The sequence below is a fragment of the Plasmodium falciparum genome, assembly GCF_000002765.6.
Source record: "Plasmodium falciparum 3D7 genome assembly, chromosome: 3".
In the NCBI taxonomy this organism is placed as follows: domain Eukaryota; phylum Apicomplexa; class Aconoidasida; order Haemosporida; family Plasmodiidae; genus Plasmodium; species Plasmodium falciparum.
The window spans coordinates 530,001-545,647 of record NC_000521.4 but is presented as its reverse complement, the minus strand read 5'-3'; the positions used below and the strand labels follow the sequence as shown (position 1 = coordinate 545,647).

Genomic DNA, 15,647 nt, shown 5'->3' with positions numbered 1-15,647 from the left:
TTTATTTATATATATTTATTTATATATATTTATTTATATATATTTATTTATATATATTTTTTTTTTTTTATGTACATATTTCTCATTTGTGTATTTTTTTTTTTTTTTTGGTAATTTTCTAGTCATATAATTATATAATGATAACGTTGAAAAGAAACCGATTCTTTCTTTTTTAAAAATAATTTTTTTTTTTTTTTTTTTTTTTTTTTTTTATAAATATATAACAAAAAGGATATTATATTTATATTACTTTTTTCAATTTTTTTTGTTTGTTTGTTTGTTTGTTTGTTTGTTTTTTTTTTTTTTTGACATATAATATTTTTCTTTTATAAGATTTATCATTTTCCAATATGTTTTCGTGATATAATTATATTTGTATTTTTTTTTTTTTTTTCTTTGTATGTATGTGCTTATAAAACAAAAAAAAAAAAAAAAAAAAAACAAAACAAAAAAATGCCTTTTCTTCTTTTCTCATTCTTTTTATTTTTTTTATTAATAAATCAAAAAAACAATATAGAAAGTAAGCGTACTAATATATCCAAGCTAAAGGCATTTATAGTTTCCCCTCAGAAGAGTAAAAATAAGATAATAATATTAAATAATAAAAATAGTAGTATAATTAATAATAAGGTTATTAAGAAGAATATCCAGAGAAATATTTTTTTAAAAGAAAATATACGGGTGTGTAAAGAAAGGATCAATAGAATATCACAACGAATACAAATATGTGAATATATATATATATATAAATATATATATGTTTTTTTTTTTTTTTTTTTTTTTTTTTTTTTTTCTTTATTTTTTATTATAGGGTGTACTAACAAATAAGAGCGTCTTCAAATTAAATTTGTTTGCTTCATCGTACGTATCCCCCATAATAAAGTATAAAATAAAAAAGGAATAATGTAAATATGTATATTTTCATGCTTTAACATACATATATATATATATATATATATATATAATATGTGTGTGATTTAAAATTTTCAGCTTCTTCTTATCAAATAAGGGAAGTATAAAATTGGCATCATTACATTTTATAAGGTAACATAAAAGATTGATATAAAAAAAAACAACTGAAATGAAAATATGTTAAAAATTACATATTAACGAATCATATTTTTTCTTCATGTGTATATTGAAACATATATATATGTATATATGTATATTTTTTTATTTTTTGAGGATATACAAATTTATAATATATATAAGATGCTTGTTGGAATGGCTACCTCAGATTAACCCTCATTTAAATCCCTTTGTTTTTATATTCACCTTTACAAATAATTATGTACAATTTTTCCATGTAACTATGAAAATTAACAAAATAAAAATAAACATATTTATGTAATAAGAATAAAGGAGATCTTTCCAAGTGATACATACACACACGAACACACGAACACACGAACACACATACATATATACATATATATATATATATTAACATGTCTATTATATATATGTGAATATATTTTTTTTTTTTTTTTTTTTTTTGTATAGAAAATTATCCCGAATGTATTTGGGATTGATTTAAGTGGAATATTTTCTTGGCTATTCTTAGAAATGATAGAAAATTATTTATCAACATAACAAAGTTATATGACATATTATATATATATATATATATATATTTTTATATATATATTTTTATATATATATTTTTATATTATATTATAATTTTTTTTCTTTTATATATATTATAATGTTTCGGTCGAAGGCTCATTTTTTGATGCTAGCCAATTTAAAGTATTTGGAGTTACAAGACTTATTGTTGAAAAGATTTCAAGTATTTAAAAATGAGGAAATAAGAATATTAAAAAAAGAGAACATGAAACGTATTTTATATGAATGGGCCAAGTTTCTAATAAAAGAAAATGATAATACAAATATAACATACATACCACAAAAAGTATTACAAAATAATAAAGTTCAAGATATATTAAAAAATGATATAGATTGTGAATGGCTAGTAAATAAAATTCATATATCAAATGATGAACAAATAAATATTCATTCTTCTAATAATTTTGAGGAATTCAAAAAAAAAAAAGATGCTCTCCATTTTGATGAATATCCAAATTTATTTTATTATGAATATCCACAATTTCCTTATAATTATTATGATAAAAAAAAAATGTCTAATTTTTATTCTCTTATCAAATTTCCATATCAAGATATTTTAAACATTTCAAAAAATATAAAAAATATGTCAAAGGAGGAAGAACAAAAAAAGGAAAATCATCAAATCAACAATAATGTATCTAATAACGAAGAAAATAAAATAAATCAAGATATTGTACATATGAATAATAATAATGTTAATTATACAGATCATAGTTATGTGTATGCTCCATGCGAAATGGAAACATCAAAGGAAAATTATAACCAAACACAAATAGATTAACATAAAAACGGAGAACACGTTCTTCTCTTATTTTCTCATATCATGTCATATCATATTTTGTCTTAGCTTGCCTTTTCTTTTTTTTTTTTTTTTTTTCCTATAACAATATATTATATACATAGAGAATATTTTTTAATTTAAAAATGAATAAATGAATATAAGTTCTTATTCAAATGGGATATTATTTTTAAAAAATGAAAAAAAATTAAAGAATTAAAAAAAAAAAAAATAAAAAATAATAAATAAATAAATAAATAAATAAATAAATATATATATATATATATATATTATAAACATAAAAATAAATAAAGGTAATTCGAGTAAACATAAATGTTGTATCACAAAAATAAGTTATATATATATATATATATATATATATTTATTTATTTATTTATTTATATTTACTTAACATTTTTAATTTTTATTGTGTTCATTGCACTTTATTTTTTTGTTTAAAATTATACATGTTTTTAAAAAATAATTTATATTTACGAAAATATAACAACGTGCTTTCAAGAACATTTTTTATTTTCTCCAGTTTTGTGTTGCTGATTTCTTTCTCTCTATTTCTTTGTTTTATGAAGTAGTTCATATATTTCAAGGCCCTAAAAAAAATAAAATGTTATATTATATAATATGACAATATAACATTATGCTAGCACACACACACACACATATATATATATATATATATATATATATATATATATTTATTTATTTATTTATTTAAGATAGATAACATATATTATGAGCTTACCTATCATGGTCCTTATGCTTTTCATAATACATTGATAAAGGTAATAAGTTTCTCAAATCACCTTTTTTTAAGCCTAACTTATAATATGATACAGATAATTCCTCTTTATTTTGTTCTTTATATATTTCCCCCATTTCATATAAAGCCTTATAATTTCCTTGCTTATATAATAAATTTAATACCAACATAATTTTCCTTGGATGTATGACGTTATTCAATTTGTTTGTCCTGTAAATATATACTAAATTATTCTGAGCAATTTCATATCCCTCATATGATGCCAATGCATATGTATAAAACGCTTTCAAGTAATCCTTTTCAAGATAATAATCCATACCTAAAAGGGGAAAAAACATCAAAAAAAAAATAAATAAATAAATATATATATATATATATATATATATATATATATATGTATATACTTTTATTTCCATATGCTCATTTTTAAATAACCTTGTCTTATGTTATTTATCCATAAGGTACTTTCAGCTATAAATTTATAAGATAATGTTGCATTCAAACAAGACTGCTTTACACCCTTCCCAATTTCATACAATTGGGCTTCTCTGAAATATGCCTGAACATAACCCAAATCGGCGGAATGCTCATATAATTTAAATACCACTTCATACACATAATCAGATATGTATTGCTTTCTCATCGATATGTCCAAAATAATTTCTGCCAAGAAAAAAAAAGCTTCTCCATAATCGTGGCTAGCTGCTTCAATCAAGTATTTTAATGACAACTCTAAATTTTTATACCCATCGATGAAATAATAAATGTACCCTAAATAGCATTTGGATTCCACGTCACCAGCTTCAGCAGCCTATATAAAATGGAATCCACCATAAAATAAAAAAATAAAAAAATAAAAAAAAAAAAAAAAAAAATTATGAACGGTGCATAAAAAATTTATGAACAATACATAAAAAAATTATGAACGGTGCATAAAAAATTTATGAACAATACATAAAAAAATTATGAACGGTGCATAAAAAATTTATGAACAATACATAAAAAAATTATGAACGGTGCATAAAAAATTTATGAACAATACATAAAAATTTTATGAACGAAGAATACAATTTATAAATGGTACATAAATTATAAGTGTTGAGTAAAAAAATATGAATAATATTAGATACATAAAACATCCCAACAAGCATACACACATTTTACGATATTTTTTTTTTTATGTTTACCTTTGAAAAGTTTTCTATACTTTTGTTTATGTCCTTCTGAACTCCATATCCATACAAATAAATAATTCCCAACTCCTTTAGGGCTAGTAAATTATTTTTTTTTGAAGCTTCGTTAATATATTTGAAAGCTTGTTTAAAGTTTTTTTCTTCTTTATATTTTTTCCCAAGGTCATACATGGCCATTACATCACCTCCTTTAATTTGTTCATTTAAGAATTCGAGAATTTCTTCTTCATTATTTTTCATGTTATTAATTTCATTATGCATATTTAAATTTTCTCCGTTTAATAAATCTAGTTCCGAAAGAGGGATATTAATATAATCAGAGTTCATAACATTCTCAGCAACATTTTTATATAATTTCTTAGCTTTGTAACAATTTTGTTTCATATTAATACCATACAAGAATTTATATGCGAGTGTTAAAATGGATGGGATGTAATTTAGCGAAGCTGCGATCATTTCAAATTCAATGGATTTTTTAATAAAATTTTCATTTTGTTGTAAATTCTGTACATAATTTATGTTATTTATGTTATTTACATTTTGTACATTTTGAATATATTTTTTTTCGTTACGTTTCTTATTTTCTTCGATTTTATGAAAATCATAAAAATAAATAAAACTTAAAAAGTGTAAGGCTGCCGGATTTTTCATCATTGCAGCTTTTTGTAGATAATGCAAACTTAAGTTTACATTTCTTTTATATGAAAAGAAATAATTTTTATATCCAAAAAAATATATTTTCCCTAATTCATAATAAGATGAACGTGTTATTTTATCATTTTTATCTGTTATTAATTTTTGAAAAATTTCTATACATTTATTAATATTTTTTTTTTTTTTTTTTGAGCCATTTTTTAATTCTATGGCAAGTTTGAACATTTGCTTTCTATCGCTCTCTTTTTCTTTTTCTTTTTCTTTCTTTATTTCATTATTATATTCTTCAATATTATAATCATTATAATTTTCTTCATTATTGTAATCATTATTATCATAATCTGTGTAATATTTATTATATTCATCCTTATCATTGTCTTTACTATAATTTCTTTTATTATTATAATCTCCTTTATTATTATAATCTCCTTTATTATTATCATTATCATTTTGTTTTCTATTATTATAATACTTATTACCATTTATATTATCATTCGATGAATCGTCTTCATTATTATTATGAATATATGAGAAACTATCTAAATCATTTGCCCTTACATCATTTTTTAAATATAACTTATTTTTTTTCTTTTCTTCTTCTTCTTCTTCTTGTTCAATTTTATTTTTAAAAAAGAAATCCTTAACCAGCTCTAATGCATTTGTATTTACTTCTTTTAAACTTTCCTCCTGTTTATATTTTTTGTTTTTTTTTTCATCTTGTTTCAATTTTTCAAGCTTTGAAAAGATGGGCTCATCTATTTCTTTAGTTTGGCTTGTTAGAAATTTAGTATTATTCAAGATTATATTGTAACATTTTATTTTCTTATTTATAAAAATAAAAACAAGTATAACAAAATGCCACATAAAATTTTTCATAATTTTAAATATTATAATAATACACAGAAAAATGGGTATTCAAAACATATTAAAGAGAAAACAAAAAAAAATAAAAATAAAAATAAAAAAAATTATATATATATATAATATATATATATATTTATTTATATCTTATAAATTGAATTTCTCTTCTTATTCATCAAAATTTATAAGATATTTATAATATAGTCATAGGCAGATGTAAAAAGAAAAACAAAAAAAAGTAAGCTTTGTAAAAAATTTAAGGTATATAATGGAAAAAAAAAAGAAACATATATATATATATATATATATATATATATATATATTTTTCAGAGCACCATATAATATTATATAAGTGTTTTTATATATAAATATATTTATTTATACAATTCTGCACATTGATGATATTTTATAAATATTATATATATATATTATATATATATATAACATATATATGTATTCAATTTTTTTCTTATTATTTTTCTTATATTTGTCATATAATATAAATAACGTATGTTAAAAAAAAAAAGAGAAAAGAAGAAGAATTAATCATTTTATTATTATTTTATTTTTGTAGAATGGAAAATAGTTAAATAGTTATTACGTTTCACTGAGAAAAATATTATGTACATATAAATAAATATATATATAAATATATATAATATATATATAATAAATATATCTAATATATCTATATATATAATATATTTTTATAATACCATTATTTTATATATGTATAATATTTAAAAATATTTTAAAAAATATATATGTTTTTTTGTATATAATAAAATATTTTAAAAAATATATTTGTTTTTGTATATATAATATTTTTAAAAAATATATCTGTTTTTGTATATATAACATTTAAAAAAATATATCTGTTTTTGTATATATAACATTTAAAAAAATTTTTTTTTTTTTTTTTTTTTTTTTTTTTTTTATATTTAATTTATAAGATGGACAACGAATGTAATAATGTAAATATTAATAAAAAAAAAAAAGATCAAGAAAATGATCTAGAAGAAATTCAATCAAATGAACATGAAAAGGATAATGGGAATATCATTATTGAGGATACAAATGGTTTATGTAAAGATAGTACAAATGATTTAAATAAAGATGATACAAATGATTTAAATAAAGATAATACAAATGATTTAAATAAAGATGATACAAATGATTTAAATAAAGATGATACAAATGATTTAAATAAAGATGATACAAATGATTTAAGTAAAGATAGTACATATAATTTAAATAAAGATAATACATATAATTTAAATAAAGATAATACATATAATTTAAATAAAGATAATACATATAATTTAAATAAAGATAATACAAATGATGAAGAAAAAAAGGACCTAAAGAATGTGGAGGGCGAAAAGAAGAATACATATAAAAAATTAACAAGTTATAATGAGTGCCCGGTTGATTTATATAGAGATAATAATAAAACGAACAAAGACATAAATGAAACAGATGATAATAATACAAATAAGCAAACGATTGTTGAAGAAAATAATTTTTTTGATAATAATTTTTCAGATTTTCAAAAAGCTCAAGAAAATACTGACAAACAAAAAAATAGCATTTCACTGAATTCTATATATAATGATTTAAGAAGTTATGAACAAGAATTTTTAAATAATTTAAAAAATGATAAACAAGTACAAGAAACAAATTCATTAAAGAAAGATAACAAGGATTTATACGAACATATAAATTTTAATAACATAGAATCTATTTCTAACTATTTAAATAATTATAAAAATAATTTTTCCGAAAATGATATATTGAATTCTTGTATAAATAAAAACATTGAGTCATTTATACAAGAAGAAAAAAAAAATAACAAAAAAAATAAAATTAATAAAAATTATATTAATCAATCTATGTTCTTGAATTCGTTACATCCAAATTTTAGTCAAAAAATATGTAAGTCAAAATTAAATAAATACAAATATATATATGCAAATTTTTAAATATCACATGGATATATAATATATATGTAAATATATATATATATATATATATATATATATATTTATTTATTTATATATTTATTTTATTTTTTTTAGTTAAAGAGTATTCTAAACAAGGACCAAGTCACGAATCAGGTGATAATCTTGGAAAGTAGATATTAACATATACACACGAATATATGTATATATATATATATATATTTATTTATTTATTTATTTATATATATTTTTTTTTTTTTTTTTTTGTATTTATCCATGATATGATTATAATGGTAATAAATCGTTTAATGAAAAATATGTGTATATTTATATATACATATATATTTTTTCGAACTTATAATTTGATATTATATTGTGATGCACTTTAAAAATATAAAGAAATATTCTTATCATTAAAATATGTGGAGTTACTTTTTTTAATTTTACATTTCTCTGTTTTATTAAAATTATTATTTAAGCAGTATAACGAATGTGATGTTTTCAAAATTTTGTTATTTTCTTTTATCTCGTTTTTATTTGTTTCGTTATTTGTGATAAGTATGATGTTCTTCGATCTGTCGTCTTCGTTCTGTCGTCTTCGTTCTGTCGTCTTCGTTCTGTCGTCTTCGTTCTGTCGTCTTCGTTCGATTGGTTAAATTTGTAGGAAGAAGATGAATATCCATTACTACAAAAAAAAAAAAAATATAAAAAATAAAATATATATATATATATATATATTTATCCATATGTACATATTACGTATTCAAAATAATGTACATAATAATATGATCACGATTTTTATTGAATTTTTCCTTTTTTATGATATTCTTACTATTCATCAAATTTGAAAGAACCTCCTGACTGATTCGTACACGAATTTGATACAATTTGGCTTGATTCTAAAAAGGATTTTTCTGATGCTGTAGAATCTATTACATATTTTGGTCCACTATACAATTCATATGAATAAATAAAATTTGTTTCTTTCAATGAATTAGGATAGTTATAACCTGTATGAGGATAAGGAAATGATTTATTTTTCTTCATAACCATTCTCTTTTTTCTTGTCATATTAGGAGTACTGGTAGATCTTCTATATATATTCATATTTCTTTTATCATAATTATTTGTTTTATTATATATTTTTTTTAATTTTTCAAATTTTTCTATTCGATCATATTTATTATCTATATTTATTTCTTCTTCATTTCTTTTTATATTTTCATCCCTTGAAGACGGATACATGTCTGAATAGTCTTGTTCTGAATTTATATTATTTGTACTTTCCACATTATTATTATTTATTAATTTATCGCTTGTTTTTTTTTCTTTCTCCTCATCATTATTTAAAATATTATTGTTGTTATACTCAACCTTTTCGAATTTGTTTGATGTCCTACCTACAGTTTTGTTTTTACCTTTAACCATATCATCATATTTCTACATAAAGAAAAAAAAAAAAAAAAAAAAAAAATATATATATATATATATATAAATATATATTATATATATATAGTGAAAAAGAAAAGAACCTGGCGTTGAAAAATACATAGGCTTCCTCCCATATTGAAAAACAATAAAATAATTCTGAATATTTCTATTTGTTATTTGTTTGGGTTGTATTATATTTAAATATAATAAATGTAAAAAGAAATATATATGTGTAATAATATATTATACACACATATATATATATATTTTTCTTTTTTTCTTTTTTTTTTTTGTTCTTTTTTAAAATGTTTTGTTTTTACCATAATATATTTTAAATATATACAAATTCTTTTTTATATCTTCCTTCTTCTGTCTATTAATTTGTTAAATTATTTTAGACCTATCTATTATATTTTGTTTATCCTGTGAAGGTAGGGGAAAAAAAGAAAAAAAAAAAAAAAAAAAAAAAAAAAACCTGAACTGTTCATAATTTTTTTTTTCTTTTTAAAATATAGCTACATATATATATATTTGTATATATATATATTTATTAATTTATAAATAGAAAAATAGCTAGTTCAAATGAAATAATATAAAACGAAATACGTGTGATTAAAAATATAAATATAAGAAAAAGAAAATATTATTAACCGTTGTTATGTGAATTTATAATAATAAATATATGTATATAAGAAAAACAAAATGGTGGAAAATAAGTTATATTATAAATATATATGATATATATGATATATATGTATATAATTTAAGTATGCCACATAAATATGGTGTTAATTTTTATATTATTTAATTTTTTTAATTAAATTATTTTTTAAATACACTTAATTTTGGTAAGTTTTTAGAAAAAAAAAAAAAAAAAAAAAAAAAAAAAATAATAATAAATAAATAAATGAATGAATAAATAAAAATGTTATAAATGTTAAGGTTCAAAACAAGGAGAAGGGCATCTTCATAATATATAAATAAATATATCTATATATATATATATATATATATATATATATTATACACCCTTTGAATATTTTTAACATTTCCATATATCCAAATATAAATAAGAAACACCAATTAATTAAATTTTATATGTTGTATATATGTGTATGCATATCTTTTTAATTTTCCTTTGCTGCTTTTCTATCTAAAATTTTTTTACGATTTTTATCAACCTTTAATTTTGTTAATACAACATTACTTGGATGAATACCAATAAATGTTGATTCTCCATTTACTTTTTCTCTTGTAACTCTTTCTACATAAATCTTATATCTTTTTCTGTTTATTTTTACAACTTTTCCTTCTCTTCCATGGTTGTGTCCTCTGCATATAAGAACTTCATCATCTTTTCTAACGGGCAACGATCGTGTCTTCAAAAAGGAAAAGAGAAAAATAAAATGAAACATTATATATATATATATATATATATATATATATAAAACACAATGAAATAAAAAAAAAAAAATATATATAAAAAAATATAAAAAAATATATTATATATATATACATGTAATTATATCAAGGGAGAATTATTTTATATATACTCTTTATTACACATAATTAATCATATATATCATACCTTATATTTTAATCTTAATTCTTTTGATAATTTTGATGACATTATTTTTCTTCTTAGACCTGCGGGTGCAGTAAAATGAGCTTTCCTCATTTTCCTTCGGGAAGATGATTTTTCTGTAATTCAAAAAAAAAAAAAAAAAAAAAAAAAAAAATATAAATATATAAATATATACATATATACATATATACATATATACATATATATAGTAGCATATAGATATATATTCAAATATATATATTATTATTAAGGAAAAAAACGCCACAATGTTATATCACATAATAATATATATATATATATATATATATATATATATCTTTTGTAAGGTCATATCTTTTTTTTTAATAATTCTTCATTTCGTATATATTATATATATATATATATATATATATATATATTATTATATATATTTATATTTATTAATAAAAAAAAAACAACTCTTTTTCAACTTATAAAAATAAACAAATACATATATATATCAGATGTTTTGTTGTTTCTCTTAATTTTGGATTTATAAAAAACTTACGTTTGTTAAACTTCATTTTTTAATATAAAAAAAAAAATAAAAACTTCAACAGGTTTATAAACAAAAATTTACTAAATGAAAAATTAAAAAATAAGGAAATATTATTATTTTATTTAAAAAAAAAAAAAAAAAAAACTTTTCCTTTTATTAAAATTGAATAAATATATTTTTTTATATTTGTGACACAATTTTTTTTTTTTTTTTTTTTTTTTTAATAATTTTTTATAAGTTTCAAAATTGGGTATTTAGTTATTATATATATATTATATATATATATATATATATAAATAAATAAATGAAATTATTTTAATAGTATATGTAATATATATTAATATGTATATATTTATTTATTTATTATAAGTATAAATAAGAAAAAAATATTATTATAATATATATAAATATATATTATATATATATATAAAGTTACCATAATGTTGAGATAAGAATTTATATATATTAAATATAATATATATGGATTTTATTTTTTATGATACTTTTTGTTTTAAAACAAGAAAATAAAATAAATAATATATAATAATATATATATATATATATATATATATTATTTTTATTTATGCCTCTATTATTATATAATATATTTATGAATAAATAAAATGAGAATTTTTGGAAGGGCAATAAAAAATATCACCATCCACTTATCACCTTCATATGAATCAATGCATATACCAAAAAAAAAAAAAAATAATAAATAAATATATAAATATATAAATATTATATATAATATATAATATTATATATATATATATAATATATTAATTAATTAATATAAGTAATATTATAATATATATATATATTTATTTTACTATGTGAAAAGATAAGAGAATTTTTTTTTAATTATATATTTTGAATAAATATATATAATATATATAAAAAAACAGAAAAAAAAAAAAATATATTTATATTTATATTTATATATATCAAAAAAATACATATTTTATTAATTATATTTTCCTTTTCCAAATTGTATTATTAAATATATAAATACAATTTTTATGATGATATTGTTATATAAACATTAAAAAAAAAAAATTTCCTTTTTATTTTTTCTTTTTAAAATGTTCATTTATTTTTATAACATATTAGGCTGTTTTGTAAAAGTTAAAAAATATAGGTAGAAAAAATATAATTAAAAATTAAAAAAATATTTTAGAATTTTTTTTTTTTTTTTTGGGTAAATATAAAAAAAGAATAGTTCATTTTATTATATATTTTAAATAATGGATATGGGTTTCTAAAAATTATAATACAATTATATAATTATAGTAATAAAGTGTTGTGGGGTTTTTTTTAATTTCTATAAACTTTAAAAAAATTGGAATACATATAATATATATATATATATATAGACAATTATTTTATTATATATATATATATATATAAACAACACAATAGTTACACATAAGTGTTGTTAAAAATTATAAGAAATATTTATTATTTTCCAGTAACTATTTTTTATAATTGTTCATAATATTTATTCTTATTAATTTGTTTCTTATAAAAGTTAGAGAAATGAGAAATAATGGTATTAAGGTGTAAATTTATAAATTAATAAATGTTTTAAAAATATTTAAAAGGATTTGTAATTTTATGTTTTAATAAAAATAGAAAAATGTCTTATATTACGGAGCACATATATAATCTATATATAATTTTTTCGAACAAAGTAGTAATATAAAAAAAGAAAATTCTTACATAATTATAAATACATACATATATATATATATATATATATATATATATATATCTATATATTTATTATGTCGCATTTTTTTTTCGTGCCTCGTAACATCAAACATATAAATCATTATAAAAAAATATACATTTTTCTTATATAAAGATAAAAAAAAAAAAAAAATCCTTAAAAGTGATAATAAAAAATTATTTAACAAAATAATATTTCCTATAAATAACATGAAATTCATAAAGTGTCCCAATTTAATTATAAATAAAAAAAAAAAAAAAAAAAAAAAAAAAAATTATATATACTTTTAAAATATAAAATTATGGGAATATATATATATATATCATATTTATTATTTTATATTAATAATAAAGTACAAAAAATCATATATAAAAATTTTTTCTTTTTTTTCTTTACATATATATATATATATATTAATACATATTTACTATTGGATTCTTTTAATGGGTAAGGAAAATAAAATGTAAAAATCATAGAAGTAAAAATTATTTTGTTATTTTGTTATATTCTATTTTTTTTTTTTTAATAAAACTTATTTAATTCAATAACATTAATAGAGGTCCTATAGCTCAGTTGGTTAGAGCGTACGGCTAATAACCGTAAGGTCGGCGGTTCGAGACCGCCTGGGACCAAATAAAAAAATAATAAAGAAAAAAAATAATTTTATATTATATTATTATTTTTTTAGATATTTAAAAAATAAAATGTTATAATTCTTAGGAAAAAAAAAAAAAAAAAAAAAAAAAAAGTTCTTATTTTATAAAATAAAATAAACCTCTGAAGAAATAATAATGTTTAAAAAAACTCTTATTGTGATTTTTTTTTAGGTTCCTCATATGTTTAATAGGTAATAATTATATTTATAAATAAATATATATATATATATATTATGTTGGTAACATTTACAGTATTTTGATGGAAGTCTTTCTTACTTATGAAGAAAATAAGTCCATTATTTTTTTAATAATATTATATAATAATCATATTTTTTTCACATAACAAATAAAAAGAAAAAATATATATAAATATATATATACATACAATATATATAATAATATTTTTATGCCTTTGTGAAAACATGTTGTTTTTCTTTTTATTTTTCCCCCATTCATATATATATATATATATATATATGTTAATTTTTTAATGGTACAAGATTTAATTTTTATTTTATATATTATTATAATTTTATTTCCCTTAACATTTTTTTTATTATTATTATTAAATTTATTTTTTTTTTATTTAATACGAGCACCGAGGATCGAACTCGGGATCTTTCGCGTGTGAGGCGAACGTCATAGCCACTAGACCATGCTCGCATATTTAGGAAAATCCTTTTTTCTTTTTAACAAATAAAAATTAAAAAAATAAAAAAGAACATATAAAAAAAAAATGATAATATTTTCTATATGTTATAATTTAACAAATTAAAAGCGTTTTAAATTAATAAATAAACATAAATATTTAAAAAAAGAAAAAAAAAAAAAAAAAAAATATATATATATATATATATATATATATATAATTACAACAAAACATAATAAATTAAAAAAAAAAAAAGTAATTATCATATATAAAGAGGTACGTAAGAATAGAAAATTACCTTGTCACATAAATGAAAAAGTTCTTCTCAAAAAAAAAAAAAAAAAAAATATATATATAAATAAATATACATATATATATATATATATATATATATATATATATATATATATATATATTTATTTATTTATTTACATTTATGTAGTGGTGCCCCTACTTTGAAGAAGGAAGGGAAATCATGTGATAACGCATTTTTCTCCTAATATAAAATATGTGGGTAAAAAAAACAACAAGATAAGATACAAAGAGCCCTTGAGCTATTGCCTTTGGATATACATTATTTTTATTCTTGATTTTTATAAACTCATGTATTTTATAAGACATAAAAAATGCTAGTGAGGCAAATGTATTTATTATACCAATAAGAATTGAGAAATTTTCCTGCTTAAATATAGTAGACATGTACATGTACATATGATTTGCATAAAAACTCTGATGAAAAAAATAAATCACTAAAGATATATATCCAATTGTTACATTTGCTGTAGTATAATAAAAATATATAAGCATATATACAAATATTCCTAATATTAAATTGAAACTTATAAAATTCGATATATTTATTACATCTGCTATGATGCCAAATATTAATGTAAATATAAAACTAGATGGTAATATTAATGAATATACATTCAATGTTTCCCCAAATACATTATTTTCATATATGTCAAATAAAGAAAACATAAAATAACATACACTAAAGGTTATTAAAAAAAATTCAACCAATATAAATATATATAATGGTGATTTTATCTGATCCTTTAATACACCAAAATCTACATCTTTTAAATAAAATAATTTTTTCCTCCTTTTCAAATGTTCTTCATATATTTCGTCCTTTCCCATGTCCATTACCACATTTTGGCTAGCTGCCTGTACATTTTTTTCTTTTTCCTTTTTTTCACCTGAATTGTACAGGTTTTTTGTAA

The 15,647-nt window shown here is 18.1% G+C and overlaps 7 protein-coding genes and 2 non-coding genes across 9 annotated transcripts in view; 4 read left to right on the top strand and 5 right to left on the bottom strand.

Annotated features, from left to right (window-relative positions):
- Positions 1–453: 453 nt before the first annotated feature.
- On the top strand, positions 454–1,593 carry PF3D7_0313300 (YGGT family protein, putative; the record flags this gene model as incomplete). The annotated part of the gene is made up of 5 exons (XM_002808574.1): positions 454–681; positions 812–882; positions 991–1,044; positions 1,186–1,306; positions 1,504–1,593. 5 exons carry the CDS (start codon positions 454–456, stop codon positions 1,591–1,593), a joined length of 564 nt encoding a protein of 187 aa, XP_002808620.1.
- A 112-nt stretch (positions 1,594–1,705) lies between these two features.
- On the top strand, positions 1,706–2,407 carry PF3D7_0313200 (conserved protein, unknown function; the record flags this gene model as incomplete). Its single annotated transcript, XM_001351167.1, has 1 exon — positions 1,706–2,407. One exon carries the CDS (start codon positions 1,706–1,708, stop codon positions 2,405–2,407), a length of 702 nt encoding a protein of 233 aa, XP_001351203.1.
- Positions 2,408–2,837: 430 nt separating this feature from the next.
- Positions 2,838–5,905, bottom strand: PF3D7_0313100 (ubiquitin-protein ligase, putative; the record flags this gene model as incomplete). The annotated part of the gene is made up of 4 exons (XM_001351166.3): positions 2,838–3,012; positions 3,165–3,501; positions 3,618–3,993; positions 4,370–5,905. The coding sequence occupies 4 exons, from the start codon at positions 5,903–5,905 to the stop codon at positions 2,838–2,840; spliced, it is 2,424 nt and encodes an 807-aa protein (XP_001351202.1).
- Positions 5,906–6,843: 938 nt separating this feature from the next.
- Positions 6,844–8,027, top strand: PF3D7_0313000 (conserved Plasmodium protein, unknown function; the record flags this gene model as incomplete). Its single annotated transcript, XM_001351165.1, has 2 exons — positions 6,844–7,825; positions 7,969–8,027. 2 exons carry the CDS (start codon positions 6,844–6,846, stop codon positions 8,025–8,027), a joined length of 1,041 nt encoding a protein of 346 aa, XP_001351201.1.
- A 346-nt stretch (positions 8,028–8,373) lies between these two features.
- Positions 8,374–9,605, bottom strand: PF3D7_0312900 (uncharacterized protein; the record flags this gene model as incomplete). The annotated part of the gene is made up of 4 exons (XM_001351164.1): positions 8,374–8,536; positions 8,684–9,291; positions 9,401–9,448; positions 9,603–9,605. The coding sequence occupies 4 exons, from the start codon at positions 9,603–9,605 to the stop codon at positions 8,374–8,376; spliced, it is 822 nt and encodes a 273-aa protein (XP_001351200.1).
- An 804-nt stretch (positions 9,606–10,409) lies between these two features.
- PF3D7_0312800 (60S ribosomal protein L26, putative) lies at positions 10,410–11,409 on the bottom strand (the record flags this gene model as incomplete). Its single annotated transcript, XM_001351163.1, has 3 exons — positions 10,410–10,661; positions 10,871–10,983; positions 11,394–11,409. The coding sequence occupies 3 exons, from the start codon at positions 11,407–11,409 to the stop codon at positions 10,410–10,412; spliced, it is 381 nt and encodes a 126-aa protein (XP_001351199.1).
- Positions 11,410–13,674: 2,265 nt separating this feature from the next.
- PF3D7_0312700 lies at positions 13,675–13,750 on the top strand. Its single transcript has one exon. It is a non-coding gene; the product is annotated as a tRNA-Ile (tRNA).
- Positions 13,751–14,358: 608 nt separating this feature from the next.
- PF3D7_0312600 lies at positions 14,359–14,435 on the bottom strand. The gene has a single exon. It is a non-coding gene; the product is annotated as a tRNA-Val (tRNA).
- Positions 14,436–14,871: 436 nt separating this feature from the next.
- The window catches only part of PF3D7_0312500 (major facilitator superfamily-related transporter, putative), a gene marked incomplete at both ends in the record, with an annotated part of 1,740 nt that continues 964 nt past the window's right edge, over positions 14,872–15,647 (bottom strand). The window contains one exon of the mRNA XM_001351162.1: positions 14,872–15,647. This exon is cut by the window's right edge and continues 964 nt beyond it. Within this exon, the coding sequence (XP_001351198.1) occupies positions 14,872–15,647 (776 nt within the window).